This window comes from Vicia villosa, unplaced genomic scaffold, assembly GCF_029867415.1.
Source record: "Vicia villosa cultivar HV-30 ecotype Madison, WI unplaced genomic scaffold, Vvil1.0 ctg.004079F_1_1, whole genome shotgun sequence".
Lineage (NCBI taxonomy): Eukaryota > Viridiplantae > Streptophyta > Magnoliopsida > Fabales > Fabaceae > Vicia > Vicia villosa.
This window is the reverse complement of record NW_026706370.1, coordinates 28450-52985: the sequence shown is the minus strand read 5'-3', so window position 1 is coordinate 52985 and position 24536 is coordinate 28450. Positions and strand designations below refer to the sequence as shown.

The following is a 24536-nucleotide window of genomic DNA, read 5'->3' as shown; positions in this document are numbered from 1 at the left end:
AATATGAAGTAATGTAACTGTTGGATGTATCTAAGAAAAAAGATGACCTTAAGTAGGTAATAAATAAGGATAAAAATGGTGTGAAAATTGTTTAAATGTTTTGATACAATAGGTTTTTGTTGTTCTTCTGGATGCAGGGAAGAAAAGCATGGTAAAGAATTTGATAAGTGTAAGAAGAGGCAAATGATTAAGAAAGGACCAAGTTCAATTGTTAAAGAAAGGTAAAACATAGAGTAACTATTTGGTAGTTACAAATTTATTGTTTGATAATAATGTTATGATTAATGTTAAAAAATTAGGAAGAATGGTTTATTGCGTTTCTTCTTGTTGTAGGGAAGAGAGGGATGGCACAAGATGCAATAAGCCGAATAAGAGCAGAAAGAAGCAAGATGGACCAAGTGGCATTGTGAAAGAAAGGATCTCGGACTGGAAAGGAAAAGAAGTAATGGTAGAGGATGAAGATGACCACATTTCAATTTCATCCGATAAGGAAAGGTAAATATATTAATTTCTGTTATATATTTAGAAGCTAATTCCTAAAAAATGTGAGAACCTAAATGTTTTAATTGATTTTATAAATCATAAAAGGCATTACAACCTAAATTCTGACAACCTATTTTGTTTTAGTAATATAATATAGTTAATTATAGAATAGTTTTAAAAGTATATTTGAAATACAGCCATGATGATGAGTTTGTTGTAATCGAAAATGAAAAAAGCTGGATTAAGGTGGTTACAAAGCCCGCAACAATGGGCACGCAGGTTCTTGTAAGTTATTTAGTAAAACACTATATTTGCATGATATTAATTGAAGTGACCGAAAGTTATTCCTGTTGCTAACTCGAGTAATGTATAATTAATTGTAGCAAATTCCTACTGAGGTCATCACTGGGTGTGAAATGGAAGGCAAGACTACCATCAGGCTCTATGACACGGACAAACGGAAGGGCTATAAATGTGTCCTCAAGAAGAGAGATGGTAAGACTGAAATGTTTCTGTGCAGGGGGTGGTATGAGTTTGACAAAAGCCGAAACTTCAAGAAAGGTGATATTTTGCATTTCACCATTAGGTACCCACCTGTTGATGAAATTCTGGTTTCTGTTGGCCGTGGGAATCAGTGAAGAATGCGATGTCGATAAGTTGTGTTTTGTTTTGGAAATCTGTGAATGTAGTTGGGTGATTAAGTAAGTTTTAATTAATTTTGTTGTAAAATATTTCTGGACAACCAAACATGATATGTGTACTCTGGTATTGGTAATTAAGTAACTTCAGTTGTAATTTGTGTGGGTTATATTTATTTGCTTCGGTGATATTTATATATTCATGTGATTGGAGTAATAATTTGGAAAGAATTTAAATGTTGTTATTTAGATGGTGGTTTTTTTTGGTAAAAGTAAACATGACCGAATTTTTTATTGGCATATAGATGGTGCGCTATTGTCCTTAAGCAGCACAATGTGGTTGTATTCATTTGCAGGCTGTTTATATAAAGTAACAATGTGCCAGTTTGTGTAAGCGCAATTTATATAGATGGTGCGCTATTGTTATTAAGCAGCATAATGTGGCTGTTTGTGTAAGCCCAATTTAAATTTTTGAACAGGAAAAAAAAACTAAATATTGTAACATGGAATTAAGACAAATATGATTAATCAATGGATTTTATATACATGACGTTTTTTATTTGGAGACCTGATATCAAATCTAAACCTAATAGTGTCACCAACTTTGAACATATTGGTTTGACAGAATTCTTCCCAGTCGGGTCCTAGCTTTGTCGGGTATGTAGTGTTTATGTATGCCAAATCCAGGATTGTCCTCGTACCATTATCACAGCACAAGTTGAGACAGTTGTAGTTGTAATCTTTTAAAAGTCCAGCAAAGTCCTCCTCCAATCTCTGTAGATAGTAGCAATAAAAAAAATCAAAGCATAAGTAGTAAAAAAAGTTTAAAGAAACTACAAAATAACATTTTTTCTTACCAACTTGGTTTGACCTAGTTCAACATTTGTTAGACCGAGGTCGAAAACCATAATGTTGTCTGCGCCCCAAAACCTGCTATGGTAAAAGGTCAATTGCTCAATATCCACTATATTTTTGATGTTGAGGATGCTAAAATTGTCATCCATATAGTAACCCACCTCAAGAACAACATTAGAGAGGCAATTATAAAATTCTTCAACGTCTTTCCATCCACTAATTATAAGTGGATGAACTTCATCTTTGTTATAGATTAGGACGTGATGCACACCTTGGTTGTTTAGGATGGTCCATGTTTTTGTTATGTTGTTGCTAAAACGACCTATAAATGTGGGATCAATTTCTGGAAATTTCTGCCAATTCAGATAGAAGTTATTTAAATAGGTGTGTTAGGAAGTTATAAAAGAATGAAAAAAAAACAATTAACAAAAGTTGTAACCTGTTCAGATAACTTTTCTATTGTGAAGGAGTATTCCAATTCACTGTGACAAAGTTTTCCTATCAAAGCCATATGGAATTGGTGGTAGTTGTTGTTGGGGTAGAAAATGAGACTTCAATATTTGTGATTTATCTTCCCAACTTGAGGAATCATATTTAAAAGGAAATGCATAGGATACCATAGTTGAATAGTCCCCCCAAATATTGTTAAATGTTGTGCATAGGATTCCATTTTTAATAGGAGGGATACATAGTGCATGGGACCCTAATAATGAAAAATATAGTACAAAGCATTGCATGTGAAAACTGGTTGGACCGGATATGCGGTGATGGTAAGAGACAAAGAATATATTCCATTAGCATGTGATATGTTGTGGGCCTATTTTGCATAGAAGTTGTTGTAAATATAATAAAAAACTTGCTGGCAGAATATATTCCAACAGGATGTGACCATGTGCTGCCAATAAAGAGTCCCACGTGAAAGTAAATTTGGAAAGAAACAAAGGATGCATTATTGAAACCTTATGATAAAGAAAAAAACGGAATCTACACCCAAGCGGAAGAAAACAGGAGATAAAGTTTCAAGCTTTGCTATGGCGAGAAGCATTGAAATTCATAGTGTAGTCTCAGGTAAAACAGTTATATTGTTTTGATTATAATGGCTTGGTTAGTGATGATAATTGGAAATTGATTGTAGTTCTAGAGCTAAAAATAATACTTTATGTTGCGGTTGAATGTTTTGGTAGGTGTTTGTAGGTTTATATTTTTTTATCTAACTGACATATTTACTGCAAATGAAGAGCAAAACAAACATAGATTCAAAATATAAAATAATGTTGGCAATGAAGTTGCTACATATAGAACATAACAGTTAAGCGTTTGTGTTCAAAAATGTTGGGATCCTCTGTCTTTTGGATGATCTGCACAGGAAGGTAGGTTTGATTAGAATGCAAAATATGGTAATTTAAAGTATATATAAACGACAGTATGTATAGTATAGAAAATGTTATCAACAATAAGTGATAAATATAAACTGGAAAAAAGATATATACGTACCGTCTATATGTTGTTAAAAACTTCCTTATATACAACATTACATGTTGAAAGCTTTGGGATGTTTTTATCATTATGTATCAATATCTTGATACCTTTTTTAGTTGTAACTCGTGAAACGGCAACATAAATCTGTCCATGTGTGAAAACATCCCGAGGTATATAGAGTCCAACCCAATCCAACGATTGGCCTTGTGATTTGTTAATGGTCATGGCGTAGGCTACAATAATCGGAAATTGACGTCTCGATAACTTGAATGGCCAGGGAGATTGAGACGGGGAAATCCATTCGCGGGATATATATAACCTTCCCATTATTGTTATCACCCATCAATTTGGCCTCAAGCACATGAGCAGCCATATTAGTTACTATAAGCCTTGTCCCATTACATAGACCTTGGGATTGATCAATGTTTCGCATAAGCATGATTGGTGTTCCAACCTTTAACTTTAAGTGATGGTTGGGTAGGCCAGAAGTTCTTAAAGAGCTGAGGAATTCTGGGCCAAGCACCTGAAGAATGTTGTTGTCATGGATTTCTGATCGATCAACTGAGTTAGAGCTGTAGTAATCTCTTATTTCCCCTATAAAATTATCCATTAGAAAAGATATAACAATCTAAAGTGGATGCAAGAATAGGCCTATAATAAATGCAAAATTTTACCTGGCATCATCGCAAGGATATGGTCATTGATATTGTCAACAATGTCCAAAGTGGAAGCAAGAATGGCCCTATTTTTTAGATAATCACACGATTCGTAAAAATTTAAGAAATCAGGATATGTACTCTCCACGATGGCTAGAATAGGGTCATCGAAGTCTGTTATTAACAGTTCGGGCGGTATGTCAATGTTAGCATAACCGTTGTTAGGTTCTTAAATTCTTCCCTCTCCTATCTTTAAAAGCCAATATGAAAAATACACAATTTCTTTTTTATCTTCTTCAGTTGGTCCGGAGGATAGACGCATGTTTTTTGTCAAATTTAAGACTTTAACATAATGCCAAATGTAAGAAGCGTTAATTTTTGAATGGACAATGTCAGAACGGCTTCCTCCGGGTACAACGGGTAATATCTGACGAAAATCCCCACCAAAAATCACAACCTTCCCTCCGAAAATAGTTTTGGAGTTACTGTAATTACTTATGACATCCTTCAAAGTCCTGTCCAACGTTTCAAAACAATATTTGTGTGCCATTGGTGCCTCGTCCCATATAATTAGCTTTGCCTCCCTTAGAAGACCAGCGCTAGGGTCATTGAAATTAATTTTGCAAGTTGAGTTCTCAAGACATGGAACTGGCAACTTGAACTTTGAATGAGCTGTACGACCCCCTGGCAACAAAAGAGATGCTATCCCACTTGTTGCAACAGTAAGACAAATCTCATGCTTAGATCTCAATGCACTTGCAAGTGTTCTCCACATATATGTCTTACCGGTTCCGCCATAACCGTGCAGGAAGAAGACACCACCTTGTTGTTTGTTAACGGCATCCATGATTTGGTCGTGAATCTTCCTCTGTTCATCTTGCTAACACCATAATAACAAACAGTATAAAATGACATACAAGCGTAAATGATACTTGTTGACATTTGTTTATATAACCATGTAAATTAGTAATAAGAAATATGTTAATCTTAGATTTCATTACCAGTGAGACATTTGAATAGGTTATCAAATTCCGCCTTCATGTCCTGGATATTGTACTGTCTTTCATCGTATATAAGCCAGTTTCCCAGTTGTTGAATAACATAGTCATTCGTATAAGGAATGGGCTTGAAATCATGTAGGTTACGATGGTTCAGTTGTAGCATTTTTTCGATCTCTATCAATGTCAGCTGCTGGATTGCGTCATCCGGTAATGTTAAATTTGTGGTCCGTATGAAAAAGGCGTCGTTGTAGTAAGATCACAAAACTATGTTACATTATGCGTAAAATTGTTATTGTATTACGTGGTAGTTAAGAATATAAATAGCATGGGATGTTAAAGTTAGTGTACCTGGATTGTTGGCAATTAGTTTTTGCTCGTACAAGAGACCATCGGACAATATAATCCATGATTCTTTCCATACATGGGCAGGACGGTTTACAGCACCTGATAGGAGCATAACAACAAACAAATTTCTAAGATAATGACATGTCCCCCAAGCACTTGCCTCCTTTAACGCACATATGTGTTCTCGATCGTCATCTAAGAATCCCATTGCAAAGCATGCTTCTCGAAAGGTGTCATATTGTGTTTCACCGACCTTCCTGATATCTTCGTAGCAAGTTGGTCCCTTAGCCACCGTCAACATCATCCGCAAATAGAAAAGTTCCCCGGTTGTCGGTGGAACCCACACCAAACGTCCGATAGTGAACCCTTTTTTTCGTGGCTTCCACAATCTGTTTCTCTTAACATAAACAAACTTTGTAACAAATTCACCGTATGTTAATGACTGGGCTTCCTCATATGTTGCATTTGCTACCAGCCAAGACGTGAACATAGATTCTGTTACGCTTGCACTCTCTAAGACATGCTCTATTTGTTCACAATATTTATAATAGACAGCCTTTTCACCAATGAGATGGAAAAACATTCGCTCAACAACAGGTTTCCTCCCATGAATCTTGTATGAAAATATTAGCCAACACGCCTCACTCAGAGAAACATACCTACAATCGAGATATTGTTTGATCTCATCTACACATTCATGCTGTAGTCCGGTCTTTGACTTAGAAGCAACCACACTTGCACCGATTCTGTCATATCCTTTGTGAATGTATTTGAATAGATACTTGATAGAAGTGCATTGGTTACACCATTCCATATTAATATGTGCTTGATATTTCAACAATAACCGAGTGTTATAGGGGACCACATTTCTATTATCCAACTTGATATTATTTTTTGTAATTACATGGGTGTTGGATCTTCTTCTATATAATGGATAACCTTCAGCATTAACAACTGTATCTTCGATGAAATTTTTTGGATAATATTTAGAACATTGTTGATTTCTCATACATTGTGAATTAGGCCATGAAAGACCGCACGGTCCATGTATCATATGTGATTTTACCAGTGCGTATAAAGCAGGATGAAGTACAGGATCAGGAATCTCGGCACAAATGATGTTATCAATGTCGGACGACGTTGGATACTTGCTTTGGGGGTGCAAGAAGATCAAAATGTGGGCATGGGGTAAGCCTCGCTTTTGAAACTCAATGGTATACATAACTGCATAAAAAAGTTATAAAGAATTGGTAAATGTGAATAATAAAGAATAGTGAAGAGTTAGAAACGTAGTGGGGAGAAAAACTTACATGCCAAAACTTTCCCAAGAATATGTATTTTTGTTAAATCAACCATAAGCTCTTTAAACTTGATGTTGAAAACTTTGGCAACAATGTCAGGCCTATCATGAGGTTTTAAATTTTTTGGGGACAGCAACCGTGTAATCTCAGGCCAATTTGGGTTGCATGTGAAGGTGATAAATAAATCTGGGAACCCCAATCTGCTTGAAATTGCCATACCGTCGAAGTAAAGTTGATCCATGTATCGTTTGCTACCCACAAAAGAAGATGGTAGAACAACACGTTTACCTTGTTTGTTACCTGGATTTTGGTCTCCTTGCTCACACCTTCGTTGCAAATTATTGTATTTTCCGACCCTTAACTTGGATTGATTTTTTTGCAACCAATTGAGACGTTCTGATTCCATCATAGCGTAACCATCAACCAAAAATTGTTGGAAAAGTTTCCTTGAGTACAATAATGTTTTAGGTTCATCTGTGCGTTCTTGGAGACGAAAACACAGCCAATCCTTGATAGATTGCCTATTCTTCCTTGTAACAGTTGTCTCATCTTGATACTTGTGAAGGATATTATTCCGGTATCCATCTTCACCGTAGCAAAAAATCAATGGGTATTGATATGAAAGATAACTTTGATTGAACTCATCTATTCTTTGTAATTTACCACTCCGGTATTGAACCACAATGTCTATCATTTCACCTGTGTCAACATCTCCAACAATAAGGGCAGCAACTTCCGCAACGGTTGGCATATTATACACACGACCATCGTCATGTCTGTCACTGATAAGTTTCAGCCGCAATTCGACGTATGGATTGGCCTTAAACATATCACGTGCCATTCGAAACGCTTTGCCAAGAACATTAACTTCATCTAACATACTCTTTAACTTTGCTACAATAGATGTTTCAATAGATGTATTGTCCCTGAAATACATAATAGCAAACATAGTGTTATTTGTTTAAGTAATCGTATAAACACTTAGGTAAATTTAGGAGAGGAAACCTCATTACTTGAAACAACGCATTCTATTTGTAATCTCGTGGTCAGTGTCGTAAATGTACAATTGGGCATATTGTGGTAGTGCACCCTTTGGTGGTATAAGACTGCCTATCCGGTGACATGTTTGACCGTGTAGGCGCATTGTTGGAGGACCTCCTCCCTTGGGAATCTTGGTGTCAAATTTCATTCCCGGAGATGTAAACGAAAACATAGCATTGTATGTTCGTATATTGGCTTGAAAGTTTTTGCTCTCAGGATCAGTTTTGTGATGAAAACAGTAACGGTGGTTGTTTCATGTAGGGCAAAACAATTTTACCGCTCCTGCAACACAATTCGAATTTTGGAACAGTAGTCTGTTTACTCATATTCTTGCGCTCTGCATACCACATGCAAGCTTGGCAAATAAAACATTCCCACACAGGGTCACCAATGTCAGAATAAGCTGCAGAAAAAAAAATATTTATTGATTTCAAACGGGTAGCAATTTACGCAGAGATTATGTCAAGAGAAGTTAAATAGCAACTTACACTGGTTGTGTTGATCATGAATATCATCCGGTTCTACGGAGTCATCTGAATCAGAGTTGTGTCCAAATGAGTCGCAATCTTCAGAATCTCCATTGGTATCATCGGAGGAATAATCTGTTCTACTTACATTAGGATTAGGAGGAGAAAAATATTGTGGGTTTGATATTTTAGGAGAAGTGTGGAAATTGTTAAGAGCAGCAGGGGTTGTAATTAGTAGTTGATTTTGGGTGAATTTTTGCCGCTTGCCGATGTTTGATGATTCACCTATATGGAACGATGGAGATGTTTCCACATTGTTGAAACGGCTGAACAGATTCACCCCATTTCCGGCAAGAATTCTTGATCTTTTTTTGTTTTGTAAAATGGAAACATGGTGTTGAGATGGTAGAGTGTGGGAATCGTTAGAGATAGTAGGCTGGAGAGGAGATCTTGTTGCAGTGTCCCTGGAAGAGGCAGCGAATGTCCTAGAGGTAGGTGTGGATGTTGGCTGGTTTTCCTTGTTATGGCCATGGTTAGAGAGTTTATATTTTGACAACAAAATCCTCCTCCTTTTTCTTGCAAGAGTTGTAGTGGAATCATTTGCATCAAAGGGGTTGCCATCCATTGAAAGTCACTTAATTGAAATGAAGAACAATGATTGTATGAAGTGTAGCTTAAACCAACAAATGGATGGACCTTGATTATATTTGAAAACAGAACAAATCTTACATATCAATGATTTGAACAAAGGAGGGAACTAATTGTTCCTTCATCAAAATAAAAAGAGAGGGAAACAGGATGTCATTTTAAAAAAAGCTGGGAAATTTGAAATTTGAAATAAGGGCACATATGAATAATAATATAAAACAATTCAGAATATCCTCTACATAAGAAAACAAAATAAGAAAAAAAATTTAAAAAAAGTAGGGCAAGATTATAGGCACTAGGAGGCTGTACTTTATCATATTTTAGGGAATCATTGTGCAGGTTTCAAGCCAAAATCGATGGAAGTGAGACATGAAAGGGGGCTACCTAGACACAAAAGCCAAAAGCAAACCAATTGACTCAAGTAAGGGTCTAATCAATGATTATTTAAAAAGTATGTTGTACTACTTGATAAAAAAGTATAAGTATTTGTAATCGTACATACTACTATGTTTCCTCATTTAATATTCCTTATTAAGTTAGTATGTAGTTTTTATTGACATAGTTTCCAGTTTGTTGTTAGGCAGAAGTAAAGTAGCAAAATGTGAGGCCGTTTAAGTACTTTATCATACTACTTATATACTATATATAAAAGCTATAAAGTTTGGTGATGATATAAAGAGAAATTTGGCTGTCTCATTTAAACAAACATTTGTTTCATTCATGTAATAAAACAACCAAATAATGCAGTCGAGTAACGATGTTAAAATGGTGGGACAGTAGTATAATACCGAAAGCATACGTTATATTGATTTCACAGTAGTATGATACCATAACATTCGTTAGATTGATCGAACAGTAGTCGAATAATAATGTAATATTACAACAAAATATGTAGTTTCCAAATAGAATCCCTACATATAATGACCCAAAATAATAGCAGCCATGACAATATTATCAACTATTTTTCAATCTTCACTAATTTCCTAGTGATCCTGGTTGGTTTCTTAAGTTTAGTCGAAGACAAATCTCCTTCGCTGTGTGTTGCATGACTCGTAGATTCAATGGATGGATCCGGGTTCTGTCTTTTTGCCGTAGGTGTGACCGGTTCACCGTGCAATTTGGAAGCAATTTCAGGATCCTGCAGTTAAAAAGAAGTGAGAAAGAAGTACATTGATGGAGGTAAATAAGTGGCATTTGTATAGGTCTCAAAACCACACCGTAACAATGTCGGAATCATCAACAGGAACAGCCTCATCAACACTCTCCTTGATCTATAAACAAAAATGAATAAAAGAAAATCAGAAATAAAAGTCGACATTTTTTCAACTAAGATAGAAGGAAATGTTAGACACAGCGCAAGACAAATGTTACATGGTTCACAGGGGCGGAAAGCTGTTGTGAATTAACTGTAGTTGCATCCACCCATTCAACTTTTAGTTGATCCACAATAGGTTTATCTTTCACTAACATGATGACAGAGCAATTAGACCAATCTGGTTGCCACTTGACTTTGAAGGCAAGTTCCTGATCCAGGAGCTTGTCAAGTGCCAGCGGGAAATCGAGGGGATCAAATATTCCAGCCTACATAAAAATGAATATATACACCATGAGTTATTATATGCAGTGTTGAACCGGTATGTTTAAAAAATCATTTGTGATATTTTTGTTGATACCTGAAACATTGTTTCGCGCATATGAGCAGCCGACACCTCCAATAGTTCCTCACTCTCTTTGTCCCACAAAACAAACTTGCATTTTGTACCAGCATGAAGATCACCCACCTCTATTTTATACCTAAGTTTGTACCCTTAAAAATGTAAGCTCACATTTCACAGATAAAGTTGGTGTGAAAAATAGTTGATCAAATAAATAATTGGCGTTTATACCTGAATATGGCAGTTTCAGTGTCATGTCCCTTTACACATTTGTAGGGAGGTTTATCACCAGTTACTTTATTTGGGCATTCATGGCATGCCTGGTAGTACCAGCCATATTTTGAGGCAAAGATTTTTGTAATTGTAGCAACCGTAGCACATAAAGTAGTCTGAGTTTACAAAAAGGTGGTTAACGGAAAATCAAATATAATAAGAGTTAGACTATGGTTGCTTAAACAAAAAATGAAAGATTACTACGTCTTTGAGTTTAACTATTTGCTCAAGAGGAAGAAGAACAACATTAGACAACAATTTTTGGATAGGTGATTGGCGAGAAGTGTATGAGTTTTGCGACCTGCCCTGAGACTGCTGACTGCGAAGGCCCGAGACAACCATTATAGTATCCTGTGTAAGCCTGGAAAAAAAATAACATAGTCAGAGTTAATTATGAAGGATGATACCAAGTGCAGGATATTGTAATAAACCAAGTGAGTACATTTTGGCGAATTGTTTGATTGTCTCCATGTCTTCATTAATAGCCACTTTGGTGACATTGTAAGTATTGGTAACAGATAGTGGATATTTGCCTGAAAACTGAAAATAAGTTAATAACAATATCTACTTGAAAACATAAAACACACTTTATGAACCGTAGGAACCAGTATGGGAGTAATATATACCAAAAGCTTCTTTGACTTTTGCATATTGAATCAGAATCACAACCGGAATGGCAGTATCGACCTGCTGTTCAACGTAGTTGATAAACTGCACCGTGTACGCCTCCCATAACGTAACCGTTATAGTGTTGTTGCTACAAAAATGCACATTTAAACTACGATATCAGACAAAATATAAGATATAAAGGGCTACCATTAAGATGTATGCAAGGTAACAAACAAACTTTCAACCTCAAGTCGCGAATGACAAAGTTGACCTGTTGCTTTTTACTTCCAACCTGGGCCTGTGTGTACCCAATTTCATCAACCACTCCGATAACATCTGTATAAGTCATTGGGAAAACGTGCATCAGGTTAAACGAAATATCAGATGCAGAGTGCTACATAGAAGATGAGATTGTCCCAAAACGTAAATAGAGTTTGACCTAAAAGTTGATCTTTATTCCATTTCCCAATTAAAATATCAAGAAAAGGAGTGAGTCTGCAAGCCTTTTCCTGAATCTGATGCACGTTTCTATCCCCAACTTTGGTCCCACCAGTAAATTTAAGGAGGTACTTGTGAGCAGAAGGTTTGAACAGCAGATCATTCAGCTTAACTTGGAAGTTTGCAATAGTGTAAGTATCATTAACAACAAAGAGCGAATCAAAACTCTGCCTATACACGGGAGGCACGATAACATGGATATCACTTCCCTATCAAAACCAAAACAAACAAAATCCATCAATATCAAATAAACCATAAAATATAGACTACAGGCAACGATAAATAATAAAAAAAATTACTCTTTAACACCTCCCTACAACCAAATATAAACCTATTTGAACGAAGACACACTGTTTGAAAAAAGAAAATATGAATACAAAATCTTCGTCATTAACACCTCCCAACAACCCAATCTTAACCTTCCAAAACCAAATATATTGTATGAAAATATAGAAAATCACGAACAGATTCAACGAAAACAACAAAAATAATGGCTTTTCGTAAAAATGTTGAAACTAACCTCAGAATCATAAACAACCATCTCAAAATGTTCCTTGTTGCTAGAGATGACACTCCATTTGTGATGTATCTTAACAACAACTTTCCAAAGTTCCTTTTCATCGTTAACATCAGCGATTTTTTCCAACGGTCGTGCAATTTTCTTGCTTCAAGTTAGGGTTTAAACTATGACAACAGCTTCGGTCGCAGAGGAAGTTGTATTCTCAAAAAAGTGTTGAATGGTTTGCAAGGGTTTGAAAGGTATAGGTTGAGAGAATAGTGAGTGACGGCAGAGGAAGAGGGAGAAAAACGAAAGATTGCATATGGGATTGTGATTGGAAAGCAACATTGGGAGTAAGGAAAATCTGTAAATGGGTACAGATTGTCTTTGGAGGATGACATTGCCTCACCCGGTTCAGTTAGATTAGAAATAAAAGGACAAATAGTACATAACTTGACCAATAGAGAGAGCAACGGAAGAAACTAATAGTTAGATTCAAGTCAAAGTCAGAATTTAGTCACAAAAAGTATTATTTGGACACATTTTGACCCTAAAATTAATAGGTGGAATTTTCTTAACAAAGGGCATATGAGTATTAACCAGGTACTTGTGTTTTCTTATTTTATAGATTCATACTATATGAATCTTTTGTACCTTTGTAAAAAACAATTCTTAATTTTAAAACTTGAGTCGATAAATAAAAATTATTTTTAATATTTGAAAAATTCTATCTCAAAAGTTAATATTTTTGGAATATAAATGAATTATCAAATATTTTTTATTGAATGTTTGAAATGAGAGAAAATATTTTTATTATGTATAAATTTCTATTGAATCCTTTTATCCCGTGCCTCGCACGGAGACGATCCAAGGTCGTGGGTATATTCCTAATCATTATATAATTATTTTGAATTTCATTATAGTCATACTGATCGGAATCAATCATACTAAATTTAAACCCGTGCCTCGCACGTGTATACACCACTACTAGAAATACTCGAATTTCCTGCGGATTTACCTGCGGATTTTCCTGCGGTTTCTCATCCCCAGCTAAAACCTTCGTGGGTAATATTTTCGGCAGGAAATTCCGTAGGTAAATCCGCAGGTAAATCCGCAAGAAATATATTTCTTAAATAAAAAAAATCTACATTATAATTTGCTCCCCTAGCAGTATTTGACGGAGGGGTGTACCCTGTGGTGTTGGACATATCTCATCTTCTCAATCAAAGAGGATATTCTAGTATAAATTGGATCAATGATCTATCATGTTTGAGAAATATATAAGAATAAACAAAACTATCCTTAAATAGACTAAAAACTTTTCGTGCTAAGCTGGTTGTTATGTCTACATTCTACGCTGTACCAGGTCCACCATTACTCAAAAACTTAGAACCATATTGTATTGCTCTGCATATCTTACAAGTTCTAGGTTGATTTTCAATTCTATCTTATCATTCATTATGAGTGTGTCAAGATCTAGGTTGTATGAATACAAGCCATGATTACGAGATAGACACAAAAATACAAATCATGATCAGCTTTCATTCTCTGTCAAGACTACATAACCAAACTATCCCGCACCTGGCAACGATCCCTCGAAAATAAACGGCAAGTAACCAGTAGCTTCAGTGTCATACCTCATAATATAACACAGTGTAACAGGCATATCATGCGCATAAATGATTGATATATTCTTACCTCATAAATGATTGATATATTCTTACAGAAATCAATTGAATACTTTCAGATGTCATAAAGCCTTGCAAAAAATATTGAAAGATCAAACTGCCAAAGATCAAATAACAGAGTGTCACTTAATCTAATCTATTTAGTCCAACATATTGCTTACTCTGCACATAATGCTCTTTCTGCACTGATCGTGACACTAACCAACCGGATTTAATTTTTTCCTCCGGATTCTTTGTATTCTTAATGGTGAGATCAAGATGTATGGCAAGGAAGTTTTGACCAATTCGCTCTCTTATGAGGAGTAGATAATCATTTAAGAAAATTATATGTGCTGATGTTCATAGTATACATGTAAATAATATCGTGTTCTTTTTATCTTATAGATGTTCCTCATTTTACTCAAATTCTAAATTAACTTGTTCTTCTAGGTTGGATTTCAAAACCCAGTTTTAATAATCAAGTTACTTATACCCTCACATAGAGTAGGCATCAGTTTTGGAGGTACTAGTATGATATAGTGAACTAGGCTTTTCTAACTACTGTTCCATCCGTTTAAAGATATATCTATATACATAAGCCACATTGCATACCAAAAGAAAGCTCTTTGAGGTTCATGTCTCAAGGAAAAAACACATTAATGGTCTCTAGGTCACTCTTAGATTAACAAGCCATCAATTAAGAAACTGGTATCCAGACATACTTACCACACTCTCCACAATTCTAGTCAAAATAGCAGTAACAATAGAGATAAGGGATCAAAAGTCCCTTTATTTTTCATTTCACCATAATTGACCTGATTAAAGTGCCTCAGCAGCACAAACCCCAAGTTAAAATAAATTATGTAAAGAAAATAGAAGGTCATTATATACCTGAAAACAGCATGTCTAGTGCATGCATAGACTTCTCTTGCCCCTTCTTGATGCAACAGAGCTGCGCCTTTGGCGATGGTCCCTATAAGACAATTTCACAATTTATTGAGAAGAGCATTGATAAGACTTACTAATACCAAGCTGTAGCGAGAGAGAATTGACACAAACAATCAAGAATCTTAGAAGTATAAATCATCCCTAGTGGCACCAAAATACAATTTGTTATAATATAATTAAATAAGAAGATAGTTGAGCTGCATGAATTGAACTCTTGATCACTTGGTCAATAGATGCATTGATACCATTATAGTTTTTCATATAGGAAAAAACTCAATATCAAGAAAAAGGGGAAGTCAAAGTACAAACAAGGGTAATTTGGACATAAGAAACAAAAGAAAATCAGAATAGAAACTTGAAAAAAAAATCAAGAATAAGCAAAGTGTGCAGTCCCAAAACAAATAAAAATGACAACTCTTTTAAAAGAAAATTCATCAACTGCCAAGCCAAGTCTAGAAAGTTATTAATTGAAATGTTTTTCCCACAAGAAACAGTGATGCAATCCAATGTAGCATTAAAAAATATACTAATACATCTATTTCTAGTAACTTTCATCCAACAAAACAACTCTAAGGTTTAAAATAATCATATTTAATAATCCAAATCAAGCATGCTAAGTAATTATCAGAGGATGGGGACCCATTTTAGTGAAATTTGTATATACCTTTCTCTTACAAGTCTTTTTTATGACTAAGGACTCTAAGTAACAATACCAACTTAGTTGGTTAAACAGATAAATGGTAAACATAAGACTTAAGCACTTTTATTGATCAGAATTGTGTAAGCTGAGTCCCTATTCTAACTGATTATAAGGTCACAAAGACAAGGTATCAATATTGCACTAGCACATCAAGAGTTTTTCACAAACTCACCAGCAGTATCAATCATGTCATCTACCATAACTGCTACCTTTCCCTTTACATCACCTATCAAATTCATCACCTGCAAAATGAGGTTCAACCAATGAGAAAAACCTAACGTTTCTTCAATATAGAATATAAATATGCTTCATTAGATAAAAGGGAAAAAAGAGTCTTAAGCAGCCAATCCTGAGTGATCTGAAGAAAGTATATTAACATACCTCGGCAACATTATGCCCATGACGCCTTATGGACAAGCACATACAACCCTATGAAAACTATTGAGACTACAGTGAAGTTAGCAAAATACTGCACTGCCAGCTTCCAATCTGACTGCGGCTCTGCTTGTAAAGATGCCAATGCTTGCTCCTTACTTGAACTAAGTTCTGTTAGATCAACAGGTTTGACATCCTGGGATAATAAACTGGCATACTGTTCAAAACTCTCCTTCATACCTTGCCGACCTCCACGATTACCTCATAGCTCCGCCGCACCTCTCAATCTCGACTTCCGCGGCTCCACAAACTGAACGTGACGTCGGAAACGTCCCCCAGCCGGAATCCCGTCACCCCGTCATCCATATTTTTCGCTGTTAATTCCTTATCATTCATAAGACTACCACTATACAACAAAAAGCCACCACCAAGTCTATTGGATGATGAAGCTTGCAAATAATTCACAGGCCCTTCATGTCCTGTTATAACCCCAACTTTACAAACTTTACCAAAACACTCTCTTTTCCAAATACCTATACTTTTATCAGCTGATCCTGTACATAAATACAATTGGAGGAAATAGAAGCAGTGACTAACAGTAGGCAGTATTGGAAATGAAAAGAGATAATGCACCAATAATTTCTCTTGTATTGCTTCTACTCCCACCATCTCGATGAAGACAGAGAGCAGGCTGGTATTAGCACATACATTCCCACCTTTAGAAGCTTTATATAACAATTTTAAGTGTTTGGAGGTTCAACTGCATAGCATAAGTTTACCTTTGTCAGAAAAGTAGAAAATAAATATGAATGAAAGGACTAGATAGTAAGACTTACGAGAGTTCTTGAAATCACCTCTTGCTTATGCGTTTTCCTTTCCAAAATAACTTTGAACGAACATGAACCTTGGCAGCAATAAACATTCCACCAACATGAACCAACATAAGACAATACTCAGCCGGAAAACAAATAAGAAGCAAACACCAAATCAGCAAACAAACAAATTATCGACTGTTAACATCGCAATAAAGTATTAAAGTATCATGAATTCCATAATAGTACCTAATATTCTCGTCTCTGCAACTGCCTTGGCTACTGCTATGTCAAATTTCCCTCTAAAGCAAAGATCCTACCCCAAACCCGAGAAGAACTTCACCTCGAATCTTATTGTGCTTCCAAGGCCTTATTACACTGTTAAATTAATTTACTAATTTATTTGAGTTTGGAAAGAAACTTTCTAAAATTAAGCAATCTCAGTAACAACTTAAAATTTTTATAAAGAATGAAACTTGCTAAATAATATAGACTATTAATAAGATGGTGGTACACTGATGTCTCACCAGCTATCCATGTTCTAATATCTCTTGTATGCAGCCATCCCTCTTCATCAATGACTTCTCTCCTGGTCAATTTAATGAAAAATCAGGAACACTGTAAATACGCCATGGTAACTCAAATTAACAAGAACCATAGAATAGGCGAAATGGTTACGTTTGAACTTCATCTTTGTAATATCCTTGAAAAATAATGGGACCCCTGATACAAATTTCACCATAGGGGTTCGGCTGATCATCAGATGTATAGTTCATTTCCAGAACACCTACAAGTTTTACCTTTGAAAAAAAGAAACAATTAATCTCTTGGTACTGGGAGTCAACATATGCTAAGTTTCATAAGAGCAATGATGTGCATCGATGTTACAAAACAGAATTTCAGAATAATTCTACATTTGTGGCATTTCAACAAACACCTTGTTTACGAGTTATACTCAAAATTAACCTAATAAACTCATTATGCCATTTCAACAAACACCTTGTTTACAAAAATCAGCTAAGATTATAATCAATCTAACTTAAAATCAGTTACCGAGTGTTCAGATTGTTGCAAAGAAGACTAGTCGAGGTGGTATGGGTGATGACTTTCTCAACTCCAAACGTGACCGATGCTCTAGCGATTCCGCAACTCTAAACTGTCAGAAACAAACAACCCAGGGTTAAAATGGAGTGAAGTAGGGGAGAAGAATAAATATTTACACTTTAATCTGAGTAACAAAATACGCAATAGAAAGTTAAACAACCCTAGAATCATGAGATGCTCGAAATGGATGTGACATCGGCGACAATGAGGATTCACGACGTTGTAGAAGCGCTTAGCTTAACGGTGATGATACACGAAGATGCAGGAGCATTCAACATAGAAGAATCGCGATGGTGGATAGAAAGAGATTCAGCACAACAGTGAGAAGAGATGAATAAAGTTTCAGAATGAACACGATTAGGTTTTTCTCTCTCTATTCTCTATGTCAATAATTTTTTATTTGTAACAATAATAAGATCAAATATTAGTTTCCAACCAAAGTATAAATTTTAATATTTTTACAAGAGTTCAAATATAATTTATAATTTATAACACATTATTCTTATTAGAGTAGGATTTCTAAAATTAAAACTTTATAATAATTAACAATAGAACAAATATAATCTCTATAACATAAAATGTATATTTAATATAAGAGATTAAATTTAAAATATAGAAATGATATTAATAGAGAAAAAAATGATATTAGAAGAAAAATTAATAAATTTAAAATATAATGTTTTAGGTTACCTGTGTTTCTTGTTTAATACTTTGTATGAAAATGTATATATTACATAACTAATATTTATTTTCAAAATAGAATTTACATGAGTATCATTCAATCATATTTAATATACTCATTTTATTTTAATTTTTAAAATTAATTTATTACTTAAACTAAAATACATTATTAAAAATATATTAAATAATATAATATTCAAATATACTATTAATTCACGTTAATATATATAGTTGGCAGGATACATAGGTGGTGTAAAAATAATTAACCAAAATATATTTAATTTAATTTTATACCTTTTATTTAATTAAAAAATTAAGATGAAAAATAAAAAATAACACAATTCACATTAAAAAATTATTTAATATAATAATATTAAATAATTAACCATTAAATATAATGATTAATTTTATAAAAAAAATTAGACAAAAATTACTATTAGTTTAAGAAAATAGTTAAATTGGCAGCAAAATCCGCAGGAAACTTTCCTGCGGAATTACCTGCGGAATCTTTTATAATAGTTTGGTTTAATATAACAGATATCCGCAGCAAAGTTCGCAGGAAGTTTCCTGCGGATTTACCTGAGGATTTTGCGTTATAGTTTCGTATTCTATTTGAAATATATAAACGCAACAAAATCCGCAGGTATACCTGCGGAATTTTCTGCCAATGGTAAATCCGCAGGAAACTTTATTTAATTTAAAAATGTCCCAGGAAAATCCGCAGGTATACCTGCAGAATATTTTCCGCAGGAAAATCCGCAGGTAATACGTGTATTTCTAGTAATGCACACTAGTGTATATATATATAAGGGAAGATTTTGCTAGATTATGTCATGTGGTGCTTATTCTGTCACTTTGAGAAAAAAATTTCACACATTTAAGAAAAGTGTTCCAGTTGAAAAATATTAAAACTATTTGACTATTTTCCAATATATTTTATATAATAATTGAAAAAAGTATTTCAATTTTGATTGTCTTTGGGGAGAAAACCTATAAAAAATCAGTCTATTTAATTATTTTTTCTTTTAAACAAATCAAACAACACCTTATTTAACTTCAAAACTTTGATACTAAAATATAATTTTTCATAAGATTAGGAAAGCTAGATAGAACCTATGTTTAACCAAAATGCGAAAGGTGTCATCTTTGTTTGATGTTCATTCATCATTGGTATTAACTATAGTAACCTAATAACGTTTGGAGATGCTAAAGGAGTCACCATCTTTTGGGTTCCTTTTGCTTGTTCTTTACTGTTACCATTAATTGAGCATCTAGCATATTAGCATGCTCACTTTTTCAGTACATTGGGTCCCTTTTTCGTTGCGTTCTTGTTTTTCTTTTTTCACCTCAATTGTTGTACTTTTTCTTTACGAACGTCAATGTCTCAAGTTAATGATTCCCCAAAGCACAATACTTATCTAATTAAGGTTGTTGGTGATTTTCATGCTCACCAAGTCTTCTTTACCATTTGCTTTCATTTTCATATGTCGTAGTAATGCAATTTAAAAGTAGTAGTAATTAGTACACTAAAAAATACATCGTATAAATCATCGGCCATAATGTAGAATACATAATCAAAGTAACGTACATAGATAAAATCAAAATATAGATATAAAAAAAAAACATGCATCACTACTGTGTATGTCGGACATCATCATGTGCCTCTCCTCTGCCTCTGGCCCCGCCTCCGCCTTTGTGTTCACTGCGCCGTCTGCTGGCTACTTTGTCTCTACCGTCAAGTGCCCCACCTGTCTTGGCACGGTTTCTACGGTACAAAAATGTCTCCTCTGTCACCCTAATGATACCCTCAACTAGACACCTGCTATCAGACCCCTCAGGGAATAAACCATCGGCAATGCCTACCCGCGCCATGTCAGCTATCTCACGACACCAAGGAAGAACATCCTGAGTGTGGTCCATCTGAGCCTGATGAGTCCGCAAGATCTCCTCGTGGGCTGGTCTGGGCAGTGATCCAGGTGTGGAGGGAATCATGTATGGTTGGACACTCTGTAGTACCAGGTGATGTACTCTTCGACGCAGCTCCAGTCAACCTCTAATATGGTCGCCCGAGCCTCGGCAGGAACCATGTGGTGCTCCTAGTCTTCAAAGATCTCATCTAGCTGATGACGAGTCATGGCGATAAGAGCAGAGTCAGAAGGGTGGCGGGGTATCATCAGCTGTTAGCCAAATTGACGCATGGCGCGCTCTAGAAGATAACGAATAATAATGGTCCAACTAGCAACCAACCATCCAAAATATGGGGAGATGTCATCCCACGGAACCGTCTCACGGTGATCATCATAGCAGTCATATTGGATGTCCTCAGCGGCCATGCGGTCAAGACAACGCCTGTAAGGATCCGACACCTGGTTCCCTCTAAGGGGGATAAGGCTCTAGCACGTGATTTGGCCTCCGACACCTCTCCCCAGCCAATAATGTTAGGGAAGTGCTGTAGTATCCAACCCTAAAATAAAAACACGGTGATCAAACATACTATCACAAATATATAATATACTTTGAGAAAATGTATAAGGATATAAGATTGTTACCACTAAGAGGGTGCAGCTGCGAGCCACAGTCCTTGCCTTCCACATGCATCCCTCTCCGAGTCTGTTGTAGGTGTACGCCAGTGTAACCGCTCCTCAATTGTACTCATGGACAAGTGCGATATCCGATAAGTATGTTAGGTAAATGACATATGTGTCCGTCGAGCTCGTGTCCACAAAGAGATGAGTGCCTATCAAATATAGGAAGTAACATCTCAACACCCGCTCTCTATGTATATCCGCATCTGCCTCGTCATCATATATCTGCCTCGTCTCCACCTCCTCCAGCGCGTCAACAGGATCAACCACTAACTCCTCAATCAACATCTCTATCGCTTCTTCCTTTGTCAGCCTACCGTAACCAAGGAGGGTACCCCTGATAGATATATGCAGGAGGCATGCAATGTCGTCAAAAGTGATGGTAATCTCACCGTGAGGAAGATGAAATGACAAAGTATCTGGATGCCACCTCTTTGCAAATGCCATTAGCATCCCATTATGGATCGTCTGGAAGCCGACCTAATAGAGGTCCCTCAGTCCATAAGCTGCGAGTGCATCCTGGAACCACGGCTCGTCAGACTGCGCGAGAGCGGCAATCTTCCGACCGTGGTTGTAGAACCTTTATGGATCCCTATCCTTAAACTTTCCAAAAAACAATGTTATTAATAAGCAAAGTCAGAAACTGAAGAAAAAAAGTAATAAGTAATAACCAAAGAAAATTTACGTCCCTCTCCCAAATATGCCTGGCTGAATGATCTACATACCCTTTCAACAGGGATGCATCTATAGGACCCCCCGGGTACTAGACAGGCTCCGACACCAGATCATACTCGTGCACCTCAGGATGGGCACTGAAGATCCATCATCGGCCATCACTAGCACAGGTACAGAAGGAGAAAACTATTCCGTCGACATCTGTGGGCGTATGGCATCTGTAAGGAACCCTTAGCATCATCCCGAGACCTCTGTGATGAAGTAGTATACTGAGAAGGCCCCTCAACTGGAACAGATATAGAAGGCCCGACTGAACGGGTGTAGCACATACATCTTCTAGAACGATAGCTCCATCAATCACCTGTGATACTACATGCATCTATTCACGTCGCACAGATGCATGATGTGCAGTCCTCCTATGTATAAGTATGTCTGGATGGTCGGCCATAATTTCTACATTGTGATACAAATAAAATCGATTTAGATACTATGCAGTTATAACAAGAAAAAAAAGAAAGAATAAAATAGTTTCTCTTTCGTATATGCATCTATGGAAGTACCTTACGTTTCAAAAAACTGGGTTTCTTCCGTAGATGCATCTACGGAATGACCCAACGTTGCATTCTTCCGTAGATGAATCTACGAAAGGTTCTAAAATCTAAAAAAATGCAACAATGGCTTCTTGTCACTATTGTAGAGGGTTAAAAACCCCATTTTGGTGGCTTGATTGTTCGTTTTACACATCAAACATTACCTACATTGTCTCTAAACTATATTTCTAAAACTATCCAATCATTTCTACACATAAAAATTGAATTCTAACTCTATTATATGAAATACTCAAAAATAACTCGAAACGTTGAAAACTTACCGATTAAATTGATTTTGGAAGTTGTTGGAATGTGTTGGTAGTTGATGTTGACGTTACCGACCGAACTCAAGAGAAAGAAGACAATTTTGTGGAAGTTTGATATTTGAGGTTTGGAGAGTTTGGGTGTTTGGAAATGAGAAAGTGAAGAATGGGGGAGAGGAAGAGTCTGGCGCGGATATAAAATCAAATACTTCCGTAGATGCAGCTACGGAGGCTTCTGTATAGGGGTGTTCGCGGGCCGGTTTGGTTCGGTTTTGAGAGAATCCGATACCCAAACCGATTAAAATTAAATGGATTGGTTTGGATTGGATTTATAAATTTTTGCGATAAAGCCCAAACCGAACCGATCCGAGAAACAACGGATTGGTTTGGGTTGGATTGATCGGGTAGATAAAAATTGCAAAAATATTTTTAAAAAATAACTTATTTACAAAAATTAATTTTTCATAATATTATAAAAAATATAATATTAATAGTGTTCAAATTTAAATATTATACTACAAATTTTTCTCTAATAGATTCAAAAATATCTCACAAAAATAATATCTAAGATTAAGACTTTTGAATCTATAACTAGTCACTTGAGTTAATATAATAATGAATGTGTTTCATAACTTTATGTTCATTTATCATATTACACTATCAATTTTCTAATAACAAATTAAAATAGCATAACTTGTCCACACACAACATTTTATTTTTTTCTTATTGAAGTTGAATGCTTTGTAGTAATTTTCGTGATAATTAATTATGGTTGGTTTGGGTTGGGCTTGCGGGTAGAAAGTTGAAAATCCGATGCCCGAACCGATTGTCATTGGATTTCATTGGTTTGGTTCGGTTCTTGCCTGAACTGAAAAAATATCCAACCCAAATACTATGGTTTGGTTCGGATTCTGGTTTGGTTCGGATTTACCCGAACCAATGAACACCCCTACTTCTGTATGTACATCTACGGAACAAAACAACGTTAAACAAAAAAAAGGTGCTTCGGGAGGTACATCAACAAAAGCAGTGGGCATTTTAGGCAACTCGCATGATGGGTGAGAGATCCAAGGGGGGGGGGGGAAGATATTCTCTATATAAATCCAGAAATTGCTTTATAGAAATTGCTTTGTATTTTTGAAGGTGTTTATTGCAAATTTGATTAAGTTGTGCAAAACATGTGTGTAGTATGAATATACAAGATAAATTTATTAATGGTATGTAATATTAGAGTTATTGACATTGATGATGGTGCTCGAAAACAACAATTATGGCTGGCATTGATAGTGTTGTATAGCAGTCTCAGTTGATAAAGCCCGGCGGCGTTAATGGAGTTTATTGAACCATGTTTGATCAATATGCGTCTCTGAAGAAGTTCATATGTGAGATTCCTGATGATATGTTTCCAACCTTGGTAGGGATATTCTATTCCAACGTCAAATATGTTGGAGGGATCCTCACCAACGAAGTAAAGAAGCATCAAATCAAGATGTCACATCAAGAATTTGTTGAGATCTGCAATCTCTCATGCATATAATCTCAAGCTGAAGGTAATAACTATTCTTATTTACCTATTGTCATTACTATAATGCTTGATCCTAGTTCTGGTATTCCTACCTCTTTCGAGGTGAGGGTAGTGTTCCTTGATATTCACCTTTCCTAATATATGGCCTCTCATATCATTTCCC

The 24536-nt window shown here is 35.6% G+C and overlaps 3 protein-coding genes across 8 annotated transcripts; all 3 read right to left on the bottom strand.

The window, feature by feature from the left end:
* Positions 1–1412: 1412 nt before the first annotated feature.
* Positions 1413–2526, bottom strand: LOC131641794 (uncharacterized). Its single transcript, XM_058912102.1, has 4 exons — positions 2416–2526; positions 1979–2329; positions 1668–1895; positions 1413–1478 (listed from the first exon to the last, which is right to left on the bottom strand). The coding sequence occupies exons 1-4, from the start codon at positions 2485–2487 to the stop codon at positions 1413–1415; spliced, it is 717 nt and encodes a 238-aa protein (XP_058768085.1). The 5' UTR covers positions 2488–2526.
* Positions 2527–3669: 1143 nt separating this feature from the next.
* LOC131641793 (uncharacterized) lies at positions 3670–8891 on the bottom strand. The gene is made up of 7 exons (XM_058912101.1): positions 8288–8891; positions 8145–8202; positions 6768–7684; positions 5414–6681; positions 4387–4991; positions 4130–4197; positions 3670–4049 (listed from the first exon to the last, which is right to left on the bottom strand). The coding sequence occupies exons 1-7, from the start codon at positions 8889–8891 to the stop codon at positions 3670–3672; spliced, it is 3900 nt and encodes a 1299-aa protein (XP_058768084.1).
* An 879-nt stretch (positions 8892–9770) lies between these two features.
* On the bottom strand, positions 9771–18430 carry LOC131641792 (uncharacterized). Of its 6 annotated transcripts, none has more exons than XM_058912099.1 (19): positions 18215–18430; positions 18004–18106; positions 17629–17750; positions 17478–17539; positions 16975–17328; positions 16805–16898; positions 16145–16692; positions 15936–16005; positions 12470–15088; positions 11891–12158; positions 11697–11787; positions 11469–11599; positions 11285–11375; positions 11047–11203; positions 10801–10958; positions 10588–10708; positions 10286–10495; positions 10132–10185; positions 9771–10052 (listed from the first exon to the last, which is right to left on the bottom strand). In XM_058912099.1, exons 9-19 carry the CDS (start codon positions 12488–12490, stop codon positions 9873–9875), a joined length of 1482 nt encoding a protein of 493 aa, XP_058768082.1. In that variant the 5' UTR covers positions 12491–15088; positions 15936–16005; positions 16145–16692; positions 16805–16898; positions 16975–17328; positions 17478–17539; positions 17629–17750; positions 18004–18106; positions 18215–18430; the 3' UTR covers positions 9771–9872. The 6 variants fall into 6 exon arrangements, with proteins under 6 accessions (XP_058768082.1, XP_058768083.1, XP_058768079.1 ...); XM_058912100.1 differs by having other exon boundaries at positions 16993–17328; XM_058912096.1 differs by having other exon boundaries at positions 16145–16898; positions 16975–17042; positions 17200–17328.
* Positions 18431–24536: the final 6106 nt, after the last annotated feature.

Coding starts and splice junctions, on each gene's coding strand:
- LOC131641794 (XM_058912102.1), bottom strand. CDS start 2,487: ATGGCTTTGATAGGAAAACTTTGTCACAGTGAATTGGAATACTCCTTC. Junction 2,330..2,415: donor TAGAAAAGTTATCTGAACAG/GTTACAACTTTT, acceptor CTGAATTGGCAG/AAATTTCCAGAAATTGATCC. Junction 1,479..1,667: donor CTCCAAATAAAAAACGTCAT/GTATATAAAATC, acceptor TTATATAAACAG/CCTGCAAATGAATACAACCA.
- LOC131641793 (XM_058912101.1), bottom strand. CDS start 8,891: ATGGATGGCAACCCCTTTGATGCAAATGATTCCACTACAACTCTTGCA. Junction 7,685..8,144: donor ATTTGCCAAGCTTGCATGTG/GTATGCAGAGCG, acceptor TATGTATTTCAG/GGACAATACATCTATTGAAA. Junction 4,992..5,413: donor TTTATATTCTTAACTACCAC/GTAATACAATAA, acceptor TTATGGTGTTAG/CAAGATGAACAGAGGAAGAT.
- LOC131641792 (XM_058912095.1), bottom strand. CDS start 12,490: ATGGTTGTTTATGATTCTGAG. Junction 10,709..10,800: donor ACTGAAACTGCCATATTCAG/GTATAAACGCCA, acceptor GTACAAACTTAG/GTATAAAATAGAGGTGGGTG. Junction 10,186..10,285: donor TTTCCGCCCCTGTGAACCAT/GTAACATTTGTC, acceptor TTTTGTTTATAG/ATCAAGGAGAGTGTTGATGA.